Source organism: Centropristis striata, chromosome 2, assembly GCF_030273125.1.
Source record: "Centropristis striata isolate RG_2023a ecotype Rhode Island chromosome 2, C.striata_1.0, whole genome shotgun sequence".
NCBI lineage: Eukaryota > Metazoa > Chordata > Actinopteri > Perciformes > Serranidae > Centropristis > Centropristis striata.
The window spans coordinates 20,066,024-20,087,685 of NC_081518.1; the positions used below are offsets into that span (position 1 = coordinate 20,066,024).

General features: G+C 37.9%; 1 protein-coding gene across 2 annotated transcripts in view; it reads right to left on the reverse strand.

Moving 5' to 3' along the window:
- efl1 (elongation factor like GTPase 1) overlaps positions 1 to 21,662 on the reverse strand; it is a 138,389-nt gene that overhangs the window by 37,949 nt on the left and 78,778 nt on the right. For both annotated transcript variants that reach the window (XM_059357055.1, XM_059357049.1), the window contains exon 16: positions 3,856 to 3,987. In XM_059357055.1, the coding sequence (XP_059213038.1) occupies positions 3,856 to 3,987 (132 nt within the window). The remainder of the gene's footprint in view (positions 1 to 3,855; positions 3,988 to 21,662) is intronic.

Here is a 21,662-nt window from a genome sequence, read left to right on the forward strand (position 1 = left end):
AACAATGCTTTCAAAACACAAGTTTCACTAAAAGTTGACATAACCTACTCTGTGCATTGCCATCAAGAAATTATTATTTCACTATTAAACCTGCTGGGCTGCTGATCTGTGTAACCTCTCTAGCTACAGCATGTTTTTAAAATATGGCTCCAAAAACATGAGGCTTTAAAACCACAAACTAACGGCTAATGTCACAGTGGCTACTTCCACTTCTTCTATATCAGGGATTTCAAACTCAAATTACCTGGGGGCCACAAAATTACAAAAAAAAAGACACAAAATTACAAAAAAAGACACAAAATTAGCCTACACAAAATGACTGAAAAAGCACTAAATTATTTAAAAAAGACACAAAATGACAAAAAAGGCACAAAAATGACCAAAAATATACAGAATTACCAAAAAAGACACAGAATTATAAAAAAAGACACAAAATGACACAAAAAGACACTAAATGACCAAAAAAGATACAAACTAACAGGAAAAAACTAAATTACTTAAAAAAGACAAAATGACAAAAAAGACACAGAATTACCAAAAAAGACACAACATTATTTAAAAAGACACAAAATGACCCAAAAAGACACAAAATGACCAAGAAAAATACACAACATTACTAAAAAAATTATTTAAAAAAAGACACAAAATTACCAAAAAAAAGTAATTAAAGGGACCTTCCACACACAACACAATAAAGTGCCATTCATATAAAACTCACATTAAACTCATATCATATTAAGCTCATATCAATATCGTCACGAGGGCCACGATTGGACCGTGGGCCGGGAGTTTGAGACCCATGTTCTATACAGTCCGTGATGGGACACTGGTGAGTCAATGATACAATTCTCAAGCAGCATATGATAATAACTTAACACCAACAAAACAGCTGCCCAGAGAGGCATACGACAGTATAAAAAGTCATGAAAAATACTTAACAACTTTACAAAATAAATAAATACAAACATGGCTTTAGGAATGTTACATTTTTTTAGTAAACCAAAGACCAAGCACTGCAGCAGTCAATGCTACTGTCAGTCTAACAGACTCATTATCTGAGGTTAGCTCCATTGTCGTCAAAATGTCCATGTAAATGTTGCACTGGGTACCATGTTCCCTCATTACCTTTAACACACAAACTGTAGTCATCTTCTTCTTTATTCTGACTCAGTCCCACATACAGTGGCCTGCTGCCCCAAATACTCACTAGAGCACCAAATAGGGGATTAAACTGCCGCTTAAAATAGTTCCAAACAAATTCACTATGTCCTCAAGTTATGTTTGCTACGGTGGCCAGCTGTTTTAGGAAAATACTGTGCATTGCTAAACATTTAAAGTATGTATTTGTTGTTTTAAAAATGACAGGTCAGCTGGTTTGTTACACAGAACCCTTGGAGAAGGTGTCATAGGACCTTGTCAAACTCTACACCCCTGCCCGTCCTCTCCGCTCTGCATCAGCCAAACAGCTGGCGACTCCCACCCTGCGTGGGTCAACTCGCCTCAAAACCACTTCCAGACTTTTCTCTGTCTTGGCTCCCAAATGGTGGAACGAGCTCCCCACCGACATCAGGACCTCAGACAGCCTGTACATCTTCTGCCGCAGGCTGAAGACCTATCTCTTCCAACAATACCTTGGTTAAGTCATGGTCACCTAACATATATATTAAAAAAAAACAAAAAAAAAAACCTCTTATTCTTTTCTCTTCTTTTCCTCTTTAACATATTGCACTCCTTTAGCGATGACAGTTGGCTCTTAAAGTTCTGTACTTACTTGATTCCTGTGGTCTATGTCTAGTACCATCAGGTTGAATCACTTATTGTATGTCGCTTTGGACAAAAGCGTCTGCTAAATGACATGTAATGTAATGTCATAGCAGGAATGATTCTATCGAGAAAAGCCTCGAGTATTGTTCTTTGCTCTTCTTTCAGTGAAGAAATACTCTCCAGCTGTGACACAACTAATTCTGATGCAGCACTGATGCTAACCTCTACAGGAGCCACCATTGTTGTTTTGAAAGGACAGTCACCTCTCTGTGTAATCACACACAATGAAAAACAAGGTAGGTAGCTGCCAGTGGTAAGACAGAAGCCTGACAAAATAGATTTTTGTGTGAGAATTCAGGATCATAAAATATTGTGGGAATCCAGCTGGGATTGGGATTAAGTGCCACTGAAAGGGTATGGAAGTCAGAAATCACTGTGAGACAAACACATTGTTGGTTTGAGTTAATGGGATTTGTTCACAGTATAGCTGGGAAGGAATAGAGAAAAATCATTAAGATTGGGCACTTCTGGAAAAGTTTTTGATTTTTGGCAGGGTGTTAGGTATGGGCCTAAGGTTTTTAAAAATCCATGGATACAAATTGGGGTGGCCCCCCTAGTGGCTGGTATCGATAAAAAACAGAATGGTGCCTGCATAAAAGAGAAAAGGTTATATCTTTACCTTAGAGGTAAAAATATGGCTCTAGGGCCCTGAGAAATATTTCAATGTGACTTTTTCAGAGATATTGACAGTATAATATGACTATGATAATATATTTAACATGGAAATGGACTTAAAATAAGAAGAATATATCAGAATATGGATTCCTTGTATCAAACAAAGTATAACAAATTACATTATACAACAATTTAAGACTTAAGGAAGCTGAGATATAACCTTTTCTCTTTTTGGCGGGGGCCATTTTGGACTGCCACTAGGGGGGGCCACCCCAACTTGTATCCATGGATTTTTGAAAACCTTAGGCCTATACCTAAAACCCTGCCAAAAATAAAAAACTTTTCCAGAAGTGCCCTATTTTCATGAATTGCATTCCAGCTAGTAAGTGAAAAAATGTAGAGAAGCATCAGCCTATTATTATCAACAGGTTTGTTCACCTGGATGAGACTCTCTTCTTGTGTCAAGAAGCAGAAATGTGGTTTTGTCACTTCCTGCAAAGGTCTGCAATGCTTTTAAAGTGGCTAAAGTAATGTACTGGACATCTAACTCCTGATTTTGTTCACAGGCTCTTTTTGCATTACATTACCACTGGAGTTCTGGCCCTGTGACTCACTCCTTTTAAATGCCTGACCCCTACATCGGCAGCATATTTAGTTTGTATAATGTTATGCAAAAATCACTTTTAAAAAAGCCTTTTGTGTCTTCTTGTTTTAAGACAATCAGATGATTATTATTGGTAGACCAGCTTTCACAATCACAGAGGTACTGCTGTCTAGAGACTTAAAGTCTGGATTTTTGTGGGGAATTGCACCTTATTGATATTTATATTTTAACCGTTTCCTCCTTTTAACTGCAAATGCTGCACAGCAATTTCCTTCAAGATAAATAAAGTTATTAACAGTGTATTTGGTAAAATAGACTTAAGCATGCAGGACACAGTAACAAGTATCACATGGACGTACTGTGAAGGTATTCATCTCTTTAACCCTTTAGTCCTCTTTAAAATTACCTTACACTTTACACCTTAAGGTCCCGAACCGGTCCCTCTCATACTCACTTAAGTGTGAGTGTAATGCGTATATCCTATTTTATACACCTTGCAAAAGAGGAATTTTGGATTTTTTAAAAATTATAATGAAAAACAAACCCTGGCCAAGTTTCATACAATTAGCCTTTAAACTGACCGATATATTGAGAATCAAAAACATAAAATCAGCTGAATGTACATGTTTGGTCCCTAAGGTGCCTCAAGGGTTAAAAAAATGAAATTAGTGTGGTTCAGGGTATCTAGATGTCCCTATTAAATATTCTGAAACCAAAAATACCCCAAAACTTGATAAATGTGATAACATTTTAAATTCCTGAAATGTAAAATGGATGAGGTATGAGGTATGCATGTGCTTTCAAAGACCTACCTGGATGTTTGGGTTCTATGGCAACCCGTACAATGGGCGTGGCCTCAAAGTTGAGTGGGATGAAAGGTGGGCAGGCTGGGGAGGTGGACAGGGTGGCTGACTTCAAGACACACTCCTCCAGACCTCCGATACCTGATAGTAGAAGAACATCAACGCACAGTGTTACAGCAGGGCTAGGGTAGGATCAGTGCTGGCAAGAAATAAATAAGCAGAAAAGACCCAAGGGGTGTGCTCCTTGTATATTATATAGTATCGTAACATTACTAGTATTAATTGTTATAAATCTCTGAAGAATCTCATCATAGTGTACACACACCGGCAGTAGCCCCCATGGCCCTTTCACTATTTCCCCAGAGGACATTTTCTCGTTATTATTATTATTACACCTTTTGCTTCTGTTTTTGCTGCTGTGACAAGTGAATTTCCCTGTTGTGGGATCAATAAAGTCAAATCTAATCTACTGTCTGGTCACACCAATGCCTCATATATGTAGATGATGCGTACACAGATATATTAATCTGTTATTTTGCTTGCTATTTTGTTTCCATGCATATGTACCAAGCCTATTTTTAAACTTTATGAAATATGGTGACTGTACTGCTACTGCATGTCTCTCTTGCCATGCTAGTCTCATATTGTCTCATATTACTGTTTCACATTGATTTTGCCTTGTTCCTTTGGGACCACAACACAAATCAACCTTATGACTTTTTGGGTTATTCTGACTAGAGCTGCAACAATTATTCAATTAATCGAACAATAATCGATTATTCAATTCGTCAACTATTTTGATAATCGAATAATTGGTTTGAGCAGTTTTTTTAAAGACAATAAGTCCAAATTCTCTGATTTCAGCTTCTTCAATGTGAATATTTCTCGTTCATTTGTTCCTTTATGACAATAAACTGAATATCTCTTTGGCCTGTGGACAAAACAAGAGATGTGATGACGTCATCTTGTGGTTTGGGAGACACTGATAGATTTTTTTTTAACATTTTATTGACCAAACAACTAATCGATTGATCGTTTAAATAATCGACAGATTAATCGACAATGAAAATAATCGTTAGTTGCAGCCCTAATTCTGACTACAATACTTTGTTTGTGGCTGGACTGCAGGGACGGGTCAGTTTCAGAAGTGTACTGATTATAGCCTATAATGCAGAATTGATGATCTTTGGTCAAGAATTGATTTCGACTAAGATAGATTTGTTGCTGGGTAAAAGCCATGCTGATTTTTACAGGAACCTGCTGTGGGTGTTTCGTGGGTGAGGTCACCCAAAAAACAAAGAAATAAAATCAAAAATATAACAGCAAGATACACACAGAGCTTGCTAGAACATCCTGAGATTTATTTGGATAGGGATGAGAGCCATCAGCAAGAGAGGGACTGAGGCCTCTGTTCACAGATTCCTGTCCTGCCTTTAACATCATCCAGCTCCACACTGGAGCACACAGCTCACATCTCAAGCTAAATCTGAATGTTGTAGGCAGAGTATACTGGAGTTGTGTATTTACAGATCTTAGTGTGTTTCTGCTGTACCTTTCACAGCTCTGTACAAGAAGAGCAATGGAAGTGGTGTTACAATGTAGGGCATGATTGGATATACATAAAAAATATGTGTCAGTGATCTTATAACCTGCATGATAAAAAAACAAAACAGAGTAACATTAACAACGTTACATTTTTCTTAAGCTTTACAGTTAACAAACAAAACAAAAACATGGAAGACTAATCAATCCGTGTATCACTCGTTCTTTCCATTTTCAATTGGCAATCAAAAACCAAATAATGAAAAATTGACTGGTTATTTTGTTCTTTGTTTTTTTTTTATTATAACACAAAAAACGAAAAAAAAAAAATGCTTGTTTTTTCATATTTCAATATTAGGCTCAGATCAAAAATAAGAACTGGAGAAACGGGCACCAGGACTGAATTTGATTTTAATATTTAATTGGTCGGGTTCACGCGACCCGGAAGTTAGACTGTGGTCCAGTGAGCCGTCATTCGCTTCTCCGTAGTCAAACCAGCCGTCACTATATAATGTAGTGCGCCCGTATTGTGATATTTATGGTAAATCCATTGAAACTGCTCAGAGCGAGCTGACATGAAGGATAAACACTACTGTCATTCTTTCTCACTTTTTTTCAGTATAAAACTCTTACCCAATTCAATAGTTGTAGTAACAGTAGTAGTTCTACTTCCTTTTTTTATGAAAGTGATGTAAACTATCAATAATGTTTTCTTTAAGTATTACATATAAGTTTTGTAGCGTGATCATTATTCACTGTTTTGAATTCGTCCAGATCCAAAAACACTATCTTACATTTACCTTCTGACGTTGCTGCACTCTTTGTACTCTGCAAAAAAGGTGTGTCTAAAACAAGATAAAAACACTAAATCTGAGAGAAATGATCTTGCTGCATGGACAGATAATTTCACTTGACAAGATTTGTTAAATTAAGATTATTAAATCTAGAAATAAGCATGTTGTACGCTTAAAATAAGAAATTAAAACAAGATAAATTAAAGCTGCAAGCAGCGATGAACTGGCCCGAGCAGAGTGCACTGACAATTATTTGTTTCTTACCAAGATAAAAAAAAAATTATAGATTTAGAAGTGTTATATAATTGATTATGTTTTAAGAGTTAGTTTCTTATTTTAAGCGTTCAACATGCTTATTTCTAGATTTAATAATCTTAATTTCACAAATCTTGTCAAGTGAAATTATCTGTCCATGCAGCAAGATCATTTCCCTCAGATTTAGTGTTTTTATCTTGTTTTTAGACACACCTTTTTTGCAGTGTACCATTCATTGAAAGAGCTCAAGTGGTGCTCTGCTCTGTTGTGAGGACGAGTCAGAGCACTGCAACAATGAATAACGAGAAAGGCTTCAAATAAGTTCACAAAAGAGTACAAGAGAGGACCAAATATATGAAGTATGTCACAAAAGAAGGCAAAGAATAAATAAAGGCATGTGTAACTAACAGGCAAACCTGTTAGTAAAAGAAAGAACAAAAGAAAATTAAAAAACAAATGAAGAAAAAACTCAAGACAAAAAGTGTCAAATTGTACCTTCCCTTATATATTCCATCTCCAAAAGGAAATGTGATAAACATAAAGCTGTGGAGCATTATCCGTCTTAAAGCCAAGATTATACTCCTTGTACTCTCCCCAGACACACAGGAACAAAACAAAAACAGTTCCAGTTCAAAGAAGTATTGTATGCGCACTGATAATAAAAGTAAAGCGGCTCTTAAGACGAGTACAATCTACCAGTCACACTGAGGTAAAAACCTACAGCTCCTCTGTTCCATTTACTGTCTCTCATGCACATGAGGGCTTCAATAGATAAAACAAGCAGGCCTGTTTTATTGTGTTTTGGAACCGAAAGTAGTGACATGCATGACACCAAGTGTTCACAGACATGTTAAGGTAGCTGGCCATCCAGTCTGATTACTTTCATTCTGTGAAATCCACACTGTAACAAATTGCTGTAAGAAAACAGCCAAATTGTGACAGTAACATACTGTTTTTCATTAAAATTGTATTATACTGTAGAAAACAATGCATTCTGGGCAATATTTGTACTTGCCGTTTCCCATAAAATATATGATATGCATATATGTGATATTTTCTTTTTTTTTTTTTTAAAGATTATTTTTTGGGGCATTTTTTTGCTTTATTGAAAGTGATAGATTGAAAGGGGGTGATAGAGGGGAAGACATGCGGAAAAGGGAGCTCAGGCTGGATTTGAACCCGGCTCCGCCATAGCAAGGACTCAGCCTACATGGTGAGCGCTCTACCAGTGTGAGCCACCGGGATGCCCCTATGTGATATTTTCTAATTCTCTTCTTGTCCACATTTTTAATGGCTGTATTTTACTTAACCAACTCATTCAGTATATGGTATATTAAAATTACTAAGGTTATTGTGAAGACAGCGCTTAATTCATAGTGATTGGCTTTCAGACAGTAATATGCTCTATTTACAAAAATGACTGCATTGTATATTGCAACAATATTGCAACTAGCTTCAGCACCATACTGTGTTTTAGTCTACTGTAAAAATCAATGAAATGCAGGATTGTTCTGTAATTCAGTATGTGGTTTTATCACAGTGACATTCTGTAAAGTAAATAACAGTAGAGAAACTGTAAAATTAACAGTAGAATGCTGGCAACCCTGCTGCCAGTATTTTACTGTTAATTTACAAGACAATTGTTTACAGTGCAATCGATTTTAAAACCATGAAGAGGTGGTGGTACTGGTCATGTAAAACTGGAAAACTCGAAGGGTGTAATGTGTGAAGAGTCATTGGAAACAAAGTTTCCTGTGCGGTGACCTAAGTTCTTGCTGGCTAGAACAACAATAAGTCCAAGCATGGCAGTTGTGGGCTGAGTCTGATTCCAAACCATGTCTTTACCCAAACCAAGGACACAAGTCAAACTTCAGCAAATAAACAAAAATGGCCCCAATATTAAGATTAAGGCTACGTTTACATGATGACGGTCTGAACAGAAGATGCAAAAGTGGCTTCGCGTCTTCACTTTTTATTCCACGTTTAGACGAGCGTTTTCAGGAGGAAATCTGCGTGCATACGGTGACGCTAAAGTGTGTGAATTGGATTGGGTATGCATGCCAGGCAGCATCACTTAAAGCGATAAGAGCATCTTTGGGCATGTGGAAGTTTTCACACCACGCATTTTCAGCTACTCCTTCCACAAAGTTCTCCACCATCCACTAGATCTCGCAAGTCTCATCCAAAGCCGTCTGGCTCGCCTCCCACCAATTGGTGCATCCTAAATGTGATAGAGGTAATTACAGATCCTTCTCTGTTCACTAATACTATCTGTACATATCCTGTACATTTGGTGGAAAGACTCCTGTAAGTTTATTAGAGCTGCCAGAGCAGCTTGAAGGTCCCACGCATGGAAATAATCCCACGTTTGTTTATTTCCCTGTACTGGAGCATGTATGTGACGTAAACACGGGTAAACGGGGCCTTTGGAGCAGCGGGCAGCACATTTTCTGAGCCTGGGGAGCAGTGGAGGGGTTAGGTGCCTTGCTAACGGACTGCAAAAATGGTCTATATATGGCCCAGCAGTCAAACTCGCACATGTTACACTGAAAACTGTACAAAGGCAATATTTATTTTGGTTAATGATAAACTTTTGGTTTTGTAAATATGTACCCTGAATTTAAAATCTGATACATGTTTGACACACTAGTCGTGTCTCCATTTAAGTCAAATCAAATTTTGAAGAGGAATTTTCAAATGTCCCATTAAAGACTATGTGAATTAGGGAGCTTTCCATCAACTGGTTAGATCGAATAAACAAAGCTGCATGAACGTACTTTGGTCAGCAGATGGCAGTGTAATATATTGCCGTGGGCTAATCAGTCGGGAAGAAGAAGAGATTATGCAAGAAAGAAAACAGTAGAAGAAGAGATTGAGCAAGAGAAAAAATATATTTTTTATATCGATATATCGCCCAGCCACAGTAACAGGCACTAAATGGTAACCAGTTAAATGATAAAGGCGCTTTGAGAGAGGTCTGGTAAATACTGTCTCTACTAATCACTCCATCCCTTTGCTCTCTCTTCCACTCTGGGCTGAATTATTTCTGCTGTGATCAAAAGAATAAAGTAAATTAATAAAATAAAAGGGCTGGTCCTTACTTAACACCCAACCTCAAAACCCACTGGGTTATCTCTTTAAAGATTTGGCCATTTCTCACACCACAGATGGAAAGACTTGTTTTAATCTTTGTGTCACAGATACTACACACGCTTTGTCTCTTGCACGTGAACAGTGTTGGTTTGTGGCTTTGTGTACGGCTGGTGAGCACAACGCTGAGAGCTGGCTGACTGCTCCAGCAGATGCAGGACATTGTTGGCTGCCTCCTATGTAACTTAACACTGTAATTACCCTAAGGTGACTTGATCTCTATTGGCCTTCCAAGCCAAGAAAGAACAATAAAACTGAAGGAGGGAAAAAAATGAACTCAGAGAACTCCGACCAGCCCACAATCTGTGCTGCAGACCCACAACAGAATTCATTTAAAATGAAATGTATAGCGCCAGAGCTGCAGCTTGGACAACTCTCAGCAGGTCAAAACAAAGCATCCTTTGAATGCGTTTCATTGGTGAAAACAACCCATTCTCACTAGCTCCACCACACACTGCTGTCTTGCAGTCTTAGGCCCCGTTTACACGCAGGTAAAAACAACAAAATATTTGATGGTAAGTGTCTTTCATTTAGACGGTGACGGCGTTTTTGGGGCTTAAAAACGCAAAAATCTGAAACCACCCTCCAGAGTGTAAAACTGTAATCCGCTCCTCCGTAGCGTGTCCGTCTTCACTGACAAGACACAAAACTCTGCACAGATCTGCTCACGTCACTTACGCGTTTACGTCACATATATGTGCCAGTACAGGGAAATAAACAAACATGTGGGATTTTTCAATGCGTTGGACCTTCAAGCTGCTCTGGCAGCTCTAATAATCTTACAGGAGTCTTTCCACCAAATGTACAGGATATGTACAGATAGTATTAGTGAACAGAGAAGGATCTGGAATTACCTCTATCACATTTTGGATGCACCAATTGGTCGGAGGCGAGCCAGACAGCTTTGGACGAGACCTGGGAGATCTAGTGGATGGTGGAGAACTTTGTGGAAGGAGTAGCTGATGAAAATGCGTGGCGTGAAAACTTCCACATGCCCAAAGATGCTCTTATCTCTTCAAGTGATGCCGCCTGGCATGATACCCAATCCAATTCACACACTTTAGCGTCACCATATGCACGCAGATTTCCTCCTGAAAACGATCGTCTAAACGCGGAATAAAAACTGAAGACATGACGCTACTTTTGCGCCTTCTGTTCAGACCGTCATCATGAAAACGTAGCCTTAGAACATGGCCAGAAGCAGATGTGCTATAACTCCTGTACTAAAGGTAATCAATTCAATTAGAAGTTGGAAACAAAAGGTTTTTTCAGTGATCATCTTAACTGCATGAACATCATCATAACTATCTGAGGGCTAAATCACACTGGTCCCATTCATGAATATTTTATTATTATTCTCTTAAAGACCCCCTTTAATAAAAATAACGTTTTTTTTTTTACATGTCTACGTGTTTTTTTCTATATGCTACCAAACATATCATGAGCTGAAAAAGCAGTCATGGCCATGGCTTTGCATTTCTGCCTTAGAACTACAGTGTACCAAAAACATCTGGACAGTCATGGTTTCATATGTCACATACCTAAGGAACCAATCCCATTAACTTTCCTCATCTTTAGAATAACACTATGGCGAAACAAGGGCTATCAGTGGAGAAGATACACATGAATATAAATATGTGTATGTTTGAGACACTCTCTGTTTTGTTGAGTGTATTTTTGTACCTCTGCCTGCCTTGTCTTTGTATCTGCATATTTAACAAAAGTAAAGAGTTTTTGTCATTATCCTGAGTCATTTAGGGTCTCCAGTGAGTGTTATGGCAACAAAATCTTGGTGAATATGCATTGTTGGGATAAGTGGATATTGGATAAACCTTTCAGGCAATAGAAAATCATGAATCATGTGTCATGTACACTGCAAAAATGCCGACTTGTATTTTTTGGCCTAAAACAGTGATTTAAGTTGGTAAAACTTGGAAATATAAATTATTGATATTTAGGGTATTAATGTAAGTTAGCACAACAAAGCATGCCAGTTGAATGGTCAAAACAAGTTGGTGAGTTGTTGGTACTTATATCTTTAAGTTGGGGTTTAAAACAAGGGACAATAGTTCTGCTAACTCTTATTTCTTTGTTGAGAAATGCTGGAAAGCCAACTTTCCGAGTTGGCACTGCACTTGAAGTCTCATTGTGGCTCTGCTGCCTGAGCTGGAGTCCACATAGGTAAGCAACCCTTAATTAAATTTATTAAAATGATATGGGAATTTTATTCTGAGCTGTGTTGTGCAGTGTGGTACGTCTTTTCGTGGAGAAGGCAACCTACACATTTTCAATATTTAAACACAAACAGGTTTTCGGTCATTAGCGAAAGCTACCGGCTAACTGATGCTAGCCGCGCTGCTTGTTACAGCTACAAGAGTAGCCGTTAGCGTATCAATGCTAACTCAAAATTGGGGTCGCAACAATAGCTGATATTTCATAGCGGCGTTACAATCGTGCCAATTCAGCACATTGCAGAAGTTAGCAGAAGAACTTAAAATTTTATCAAAGTTTGTTCCCTTGAAATTTTGAGTTCACCCAACTTTTCTTTTTTTTTTACAGTGTATATATCAGAGTAAGAGCAGCAACCCATTGTGCCTACCTGTGCTTTCCAGGAAAACACAGCGACTTCACTGTTAAATACATTTAAATAAACGTAATAGATTTGGTTCAATGTCCTGCTCTATATAATGCAATAAGATGTGTGTGCTGTTGATATCTTGGGCAGTGGCAGTTACTGTTTGGCACCATACAACATGCCTCTGCACTGTGGATTTCCAGCTTTGGAGCAGCTAGAACATCAGAAAGAACAGCGTCCTTTTCAGCTCTTACCACTTGGAAAAGAGATGTGAACTGAAGCTGAAGACTTTCTGTTTGACACTGCCTTTCAGTAAACAATAATTACTAATACTGCACAGAAACTTTTATTCCTTTGATATTTAATCTTTCTTAAAACAAATGTATTGAGTGTTATGTTTGAATGTCAGTTTATATATGTCTCTTTCCAATGTTTTTCATGTTTTGTGTAAAGCACTTTGAATTGCCTTGTTGTTGAAAGGTGCTGTACAAATAAATGCTTTGCCTTGAAGCCATACTGACTCTGGCATAACTGTAGAAATTCTGCATATTAATTGCTTCTGCAAGACTTAAGAAAAGAAAAATCTAAGGAATTCATATTCAATCTCCATGAGATTTACTAAAAAAATAAGAAAAAAGCTTACAAACGAAACCTTTTTACAACCTAACATAGCAACTGAACGTAGAACCGTAATGAGCAAGCTAAGACGAATGCCTGCAGGAAACTGATACAGGACACATGTTGTACTACTCACTGTGCTCTAGATTCATATCATAGTGAACAAAGAAATCTGTCATTATGTGGTGAAATTGCAAAACCTCTAAATGTATGATGTTGAAACACAATAAAAGCTTATTTTGAAAGACTTCAAACTAACATAATCTAGTTATAGAGTTTTGTTGTCTTTTCAAGGAACTTGAAGCCGTGTATCATTGGTATCTAACCACAACAGCTGATCAGCAACTGCTCAGGATTGACCTAACTTGAGGCAACTGAACTTAAAATGAAAACCAAGAGATATGCCAGTACACACACACACACACACACACACACACACACACACACAGACACACAGACACACAGACACAGACACACACACACACACACACACACACACACACACAGACACACAGACACACACACACACAGACCAAGTCTGGTTATGTCCAACTGCAGAGCTCAGGATGACTCAAGCCTGAAGACATTTCCTCCAACCACAAGTACAGTTGGCTGTGACTCTGGTTATATAAAGATGATATTTTTTCCCATCCTCTTACCCCCCCCCCCCTTTCAACTTCCATTAAAACTGACTCAAGACACACAAAAAGGAATGAGAGAGAGGTGAGGTAATGCAATTGGAGCAGAGCTATGAAGGAGAGATACAGGGACATAGAAGAAACTTGTCTTGACCTCTCATCTCAGGTGCTGTTTGCAGTGGATTACTAGAAATATATAGATGGCAAAAGATTTAAGATTACCCAAAACCAAAAAAATCGAGCAAGTTAAACTTCGAAAACGGAGAGGACAGGAGTGTATTATTTGAACAAGAGGAATTGTGTAACTGTATTTCAGCCTGCAATAACTATTTTCACACTTTCCCACTGAATCTCCTGAGATCAAACTGCAGGTAGGGCTGCACAATTAATCAAATTTTAATCGTGATCACAATATTGGCCGCCAGGATTAAATTAACCTGATCGTCAGCGATATTTCTATTTTAAAATGCGGCTCTCCTGCATATCTAATCAAGCACTTTCTACACCAGTAGTCCACCAACCACCAGGGGGCGGGGCCATTTTTATCCCCTGAAAAAGCGTGGTTGCTGATTGGATAGAACGCTAAGCAGGATGTGACGGAGTACTGGATGCCACAACAACACACGCCATTTGTAAAAGCTGGCGAAGCAGTGTTGCCAACTTAGCGACTTTGTTGCTATATTTAGCAACTTTTCAGACCCCCTTAGCGACTATTTTTCAAATAAGCGACTGGCGACAAATCCAGAGACTTTTTCTGGTGTTATTGGAGACGAAGGCGTCGAAGCGGCACAGTCCTCCTGCAGCAGTCTCTCCCAGTTGCAGAGCCGGAGGGGATGTTAACCCCTTAGTGTCCAGTCTACAAATTGCTAACAGGCTAACAGTTAGCTCTGTAGCAGTACAGTGTGTATGTGCTGCTGCTGCAGGAGGTGTTCACTTAGCGATCTCTGTTTGTTTACAACAAGCACCTGACACTAAAAACTGTTCCTATTGTTTGTTTAAAAGTAGTGCAATAAAAATACAGATGTTTTCCCTAATATGATGAATAATTCTGACTAATAATAGTGATTACAATATTGATCAAAATAATCGTGATTATCATTTTAGCCATAATCGTGCAGCCCTAAGAGCAGATGGTCACCTGTTCCAGGAAGTGAAGGATTATCGTTTAAGACAATTCCTACCAAAAGCCCACAAAGAGCAAAATTTGGTACCTCCATTATCTTAAAAATCAAAATGCATTAATCATAGTGGTGTAACCCTGAACAAAGTAAAATTTTTGGGTCAGTTTGGTACGTGCAGAAAATATATATTTTTATTTATTTTGAAAATTGTAAACATGTAACGGTGGCTCACGGCCACTATAGTAACAGTTACGGAGCTTGCTCTCATTTTTACAGGACAGGCACAATGAAGTGACTAAAATGCAGATGTGAAGGCACATGGCATTTTCTAAGACAAATACATGGATTAAAGTTAAAAAAAAAATCTTCTGTCTGAAATTGTATCCGCGCTACAGCCAAGTCACATGCAGTGTGTGAAACATGTTCCAGGTTACTTGACACCTGCTTAAGAAATACTAATGCAGAAGAATTCAGCACCAAATGCAGCCATCACATTTAAATGGTCAACCAATACTGTTTTACAGGAGGAGGATTTTAAACAGCTGTTCTATTGTATCTATTGCATTTTTTTTGTCTTTTCATTTTTTTTTTTTTGCAAAGCTTATCTTTACTCTAAAATAATTTAAGCATCTACATAACTTTTCATTACATGTTTTTATTTTCCCTATTATTTCAAGTAAACCTTTTATATATAAGAAAAAATACATCAACAAACAGTCCCAGGATTAAATAACAATGGCTGCAAATCTCTATCGTGCTTTGTCTTATTAAAAAAAATTAACAACAAACAGAACAAGCATCAAACAAACAACACCAACTTAGCGATCTCTGTTTGTTTACAACAAGCACCGGACACTCTGTGCACAGTTAGCGATGCCGGTTAATTCACGATCACTATGTTTATGATCAGCGGAGACTCTGTGCATAATTAACTTTTGTTTTACAACAGTTGCGTCTCCAGTGTTTAATCCATCGAGTATGTGATCAAGGATCACGGTCGAAACTGTCGCTAAGCGATTACGCTACGATCGTAAACCATACGTCACCTCCGGAGTCTCGTAAATCCCTCTGGGGGCGTTTTTGTAATGGAGACATGCAGAGTGAGCGTCCATTTAGGAGGGCGTGGCCTGAGATTTTCCCAGTGCCCACTCTTCCCCCTAAAGGAAACACGGCTATTGATCTCATAAGTGGCCTCCGTGAACTCCAAATGACGAAAATCCATCGTAGCCACGGATAACTTTAATCCATGCAAATAATCTATGGCAGTGAGGTCACATATCAGCAGCTATAAACACTCTGCATTACTTATTATCTGCTGTGAGAAGCTACCCAAATGCTGTGGGGGGAAGGATCGCCTTCCAGTCTGTTGTCTGCTTCTGTGACAGATTCAACTGTCAATGAATTGAATGTTTGAAGTGTAGCCACAGATATAGCGGGGGAAGGTTTGCTTATTTTTAGACAAAAAAATGTTTTCCATTGAGCCTGACTAACCATAATTTCTGTTCTGAATGTGCAAGTTATAAACATGAATAGTCTATTTTGACAGTCTGACTCACCGGATGTTGACTTTGGGCTATTCATGCCATTGGCCATATTTTTAGACGCCATTCGCCTCTCCTTCTGCTATCTCTACTGTTTATTTTGCAGGGGAACCATCGCTGCATCCTGGGCTAAGCAACGCAGAAGACGGTTGTGATTGGTTTAAAGAAAAACAATCAAGCCAGAGCGTTTTGATTATAAATTATCCTAGGATGACTTGTCTGGCCAAGCCTTTCTCCAGCACTGACACAGCACTGTGGACACAGATCCAGCCATGGAAGACGAGACAGGGTGTACCAAATGTCCTCTACCTAGTGGTTTGGGACAAATGGACTCATCAACACAAGCAAAATTGTTACTAATTGAACAAAAAATAAAAATGTGGGCAAAATATTTGGTAACACTTTACAATAACCATCATTTATAAATGGTAAACAGATAGTTTATTAATGTTTAATCATCATTTATAAACCGTACATAGGCCATTTAGAATTACAAATACATACTTTACTAATGTTTAACTAACTAAATAATTTATAAATGGCAAATGATGGTATATTAATGTAAGTTTACTTTACCATTAACAAACAATTAAATTATAATTAATAGAAGAAGAAGAAGATTACTTTATTAATCCAACAATGGGGAAATTCAACTTCTGCATTTAACCCATCCTTTTTTACACACAAGTGAACACACCATGCAAGGAGCAGTGGGCAGCACATCACTGCATTAATTACTGCACATTGATAGTTTTAGTTGCACTCATTATTAGGGGTGTGCATTGGCACTGCCCTCACAATTCGATTCGATTACGATTCACCAGGTAACGATTCGATTCAATTCGATTCTACGATGCATTGCGATGCATCACAATTATACTGCACACAACAAGGGACATTTTTCGTCCGTCATGAGGCAATACAAGCAGTCAGGTAGGCCTAACAATAATAGATTTTATTGGCTATATTTTGAAAAGATGGCAAAATGAATCTCCTGCCTGAGTTCATCTAAGAGTAAGGAAAGAGAAATGCCTCCTCCTGCCATAAAAAAGGAACCTGCTGAGGTGGAATTTACATCAGCATAATGTCAAGCCCTTGTCCCTGAGGTAGGGAAGACGTTAGCGCTATCCCAGCTAGCTAGCTATCGCTAGTTTTCATGACGCAAAAATGTAACGTTAAGGAGTCGACTTTAAATAGGAAAATACAATGGTAATTACCTATCAATAGTACTTTCTATAAAAACGTAAATGTTAAGTCCTGTCAAATACTACCACATACTTCAGTCACAACATATCAAAATAGCTGGTCCCGCTAGCTTACCTGTGCTGCGCCTCAACACATGGCTCATTTGAATATTCAAATGAGCCATGTGTTGATGCGCACACTTCTCGAAGGACGGGGAGTGGGTCGGGTTAGCATTGTGTTTACTGGAACTTTGACAGGGGCGCAAAGGCCACCTTGGCCGTAAATTGAACATTTTTTCACAGGGCATCAAGGCCAGAGTGTGAAATTCCCACCCTGGCCCCCACAACTTTCCACTGGAGAACAGGAAATAAACATAATCGATTATGGCACTTTGCCACATTGATGCTGAATCGTGCATGCCCCGCATTGCCATGCATCACCGAATCGATTATTGTTGACACCACTACTCATTATAAATATTATAATTATATATTTTAACACCACATTTTAAGTATGTTAATGATTTTGAAATTATTCATATACCTTCAAGAAATTGGTTGAAAACATTTAAAGATTAAATATGTATAGCTCTTTGTAAATGGTTAATAATTGGTTTATAAACTATCTATAAACATTACTTAGTTATTGTAAAGTGTTACCATTTTTTTTTTTTAAGTTTTTAGGCCATTATGGCAGAATAACTTTGAATAGTCAATTTAATTTAAAGGTAGTTACTAGCTACATATCTTAATGACCCAGTCAGCATTATCTTTCCTTCTATTTATAGTGTGATTTCAGACACCAGACGTTAGGTTTTCTTAGCTCTTCTTTTTCTGTTGTTTAATAAATAATATAAGCAGATTAATTATAACCATTATAGTAACGACATTTATGAACAAGGCTTATTGTAAATTTTGAGCCAAATATTACCTTTAGAAATTGAATGAGTCCGATGGGGTGGTTGTGTTTACGGGGATCTGATCTGGCTCCATGTGGGATTAAAAAAAACAAATAGTAAAATATAATAAAATATTGGACCGTCTGGCTAAAACAGAAGGGGAGCATTTTAGAGTAGACGTGGCAGTGCAACATAAGGGGGATGAAGCAGAACTTTAATCTACAGTGCAGATAAAGACACCGGCAATAACTAGAATTGTATGCTTAATGATAAAGTATTAGTAAATGATAAATGATAAATGAGCCTTAACCTTTAGTACGTAAAGGTTAAGGCTCATTTATCATTTCCTGATTATAGATCTTAACTCAGATTTTAAAAAAATCAGAAAAAAGATCTGTACTGTCTGGAAGAAATAATTTGTTACACATGTTATAACATGCATGTATCCACAAACAACTATAGCTCACTAATGGTGCGCTTCAAGATGATTAGGAGTAATCCCATAGCACTAACATACACACTCTTGTTACCCATTTTCAAAATCAAAGCAGATGTTTGCAAGCAAATCAGATGTGGTGTCAAACTTTTGGATGATTGGTTAAGTCTATGGAGTCTTGGGCTATTTTGTCCATTTTTGAATCCTTTTCATGTCTTTTGTGTCTTTTTGGTCATTTGTGTCTTTTGTGTCTTTTTTGGTGTCTTTTTTTGGTCATTTTGTGTCTTTTTTTGTAATTTTGTGTGTTCTGTGGGTTTTTTTTTTGTCATTCTGTCTTCTCATTTTGTGTCTTTTTTGGTCATTTTGTGTCTTTTTTGTCATTTTGCGTCCTTGTGTGTCTTTTTTGGTCATTTTGTATCTTTTGTTGTGTCTTTCCTAGTTATTTTATGTCTTTTTTGGTCCTTTACTTTCAAAACACTATCATGCTCAATAAAGAATTTTGTTGGATTATGTTGGAAATGTGAACAAAGGTTGCAATTATAAGAGGGTTCCATCCAGTTCTATAATTTTATACTAAATATATTTGAGCTTGTCTCCAGTTTTACTTGGTATATCATCATCAAACTGAAACTGGCCTCATGGAGTTTACAGCCAGAACTTTAGAGGTAAATTTACAGTAGGGCCCCACGCTGCTTTGTTTTCTAGTCTGGATGTGATAAAGAAGTCATGATTTGGAGCTTTTAGAGACTCCAGAGGGTTAACTTAGATAACTGCATAACTTGTTTTGTTTTCCAGCAGGGATGCTTGAATCTTTCATCCAACATTAGGCTCTTCAGCTACATCTAAGTGTATGTGGCCTGGTTTTGAAATCATAATTTCTCAAGATACCATATTTCTTAGTTTATTTCATCATTACTTTGTCATTTTCATATGAGAAGATGACTATAATCTGCTGAGATGGTTACATAATTTGGCCGGACATGGGTTGAACTATTAACCATGTAACTTGGTACATCTTGGTATGTCTTTAAATCATCTCGTACAAGGAAGTAACACTGTGTACATCACAGCTGAGCTGGGAATAGCACTTTGAGCTGCCAGTGAGGGAAGCTCATGCAAAAAGCAACAGATTCTCTCAGTGACACTGATGACTCAGTGCATTCAGTTCGGCTTGAGGATTCTGTGTTAAGTGATCTGTTTATTAATAACTGAGCTGCTATAACTTTGTCACTGAAAAAAAATGGCATCTTTCACCAACCATTGTTTAGAAGAAATTTCTTCTTAAAACCCACTCACACCCCAGGTGGTTTTGGAATAGAATTATACAAGAAATTCCCTGAAAAGTTGGTTCCCCTACTGCTTCTGATATTTAATCACTCATTTACAACTGATTGACTAAAAAGACATGAACATTTTTACAAAGTTAATGGCAAACAGATGAAACAAACATAATGCCTCCATTATCCATGTAGACCAAACTGGATCCATCCCTGGAAGGTTTTCCTTTTTTAATGTTAGGAGACTAATGAACATAATGTACCATAACTATGAGGATCAGAAGGTGGCTGTCCTCTGCTTAGACAAGGAGAAGGCTTTTGATCAGACAGAATGGGCATACAGGTGGAGGGTATTGGAGGACTTTGGATTTGGTAGCTGGTTTGTCTCAAGTCAAATGGATGAAAATGTGACACGCCCACCCGTCTTCTTCCATTCTTACAAATCAAGAAAGGTCAACTCCATTTTCATTATATCCTGGTACGTGTCAGGGCTGTCTCTCATCCCGCTCCTCTTTGCGATTGGTATTGAGCCTCTTGCTGTTAGTATCAGAAAACACTCCTCTCTCAAAGCCATTCGACTAGGAGATGTGGACCACCATCTATCTCTATATGCTGATGATGTGGCAATCTTTACATCACAGCCTGAGCAATCTATTCCTTCTCTGTTAGACCTCATTAAGTTATTTGGAGAAATATCTGAGTACACAATTAATTGGCAAAAAAGCAAATTCATGCTTCTTGGTGATAAGGCCTTAAATTAATCTTGAAATTGAGTTTTCTTAAAAAGGTGGAAATACTAAAAGCAGATATTGGTTTCTACTGCTTTCTATGGTGGGTCGTATAAATGCTATTAAGATGGTCTCATTGGAAAGATTTGTATATATTTTTCAAAATCTTCCTAACAAAGTCATTCTTTAAACTACTAGACTCAATCATCATATATTTCTTATGGGGTTTTAAAACTCATAGAATATTTAAAACCCAGAGAGAAGGGTGGATTTGGGTTGCTGTGCTTTCAACATAACTACTGGGCAGCCAATCATAGAGCTCTTGTCTATTGGTGTGAAGGTTACAGTCTGGGGATTCCAACAAGTAACCCTGCGTGGATGGCCATTGAATTCATTATTCAAAAACTAAGTTACATCAAATCTATCCTACTGTCTCCCCTATGTGTGACTGATGTAAGTCTGCTGATATTTCTTTAGCCCATCTTTTCTGGACATGCCCAAAACTCTATGACTTCTGGTGTGGAGTATTCCAATGGTTTTCTGAAATCGATAACTGTGTGTTTAAGCCTGAGCCAGAGGTGGCACTGCTTGGTTACTCTCTGTCCTTATTGACTCATAGCCTCCCTGTACAGCACACTATTATGTATGGAATTATAAAGCAAAGAGACTGATTTTAAAGCTCTGGAAGTCAGAAACAGTGCCCTTCTTCAAGACATGGCTAACAGAACTTACATCTGTATTACGTATGGAGAAAATAACATATGGTATAATGGACAGCCGTTTTTTTGGCAGCCATTCTTAGACCATCCTGCTCAAGTTGATGGAGACCTTGGATAGTTATGAGACTCACAACAAAGGCCACTCAGTTCTTCCCTGAACATTTCTGTTAAAGTACCAGTGATGCAACAGTATATTTAACTGTGCTTAAGGAGTTTTTCCCTGGCCGATGTGAGGGTCTAAGGACAGAGGATGTTGTACCATGTACAGTCTGTGAAGCCCTTTGAGGCAAATCTGTGATTTGTGATTTTGGGCTATATAAATAAAATTGATTTGATTTG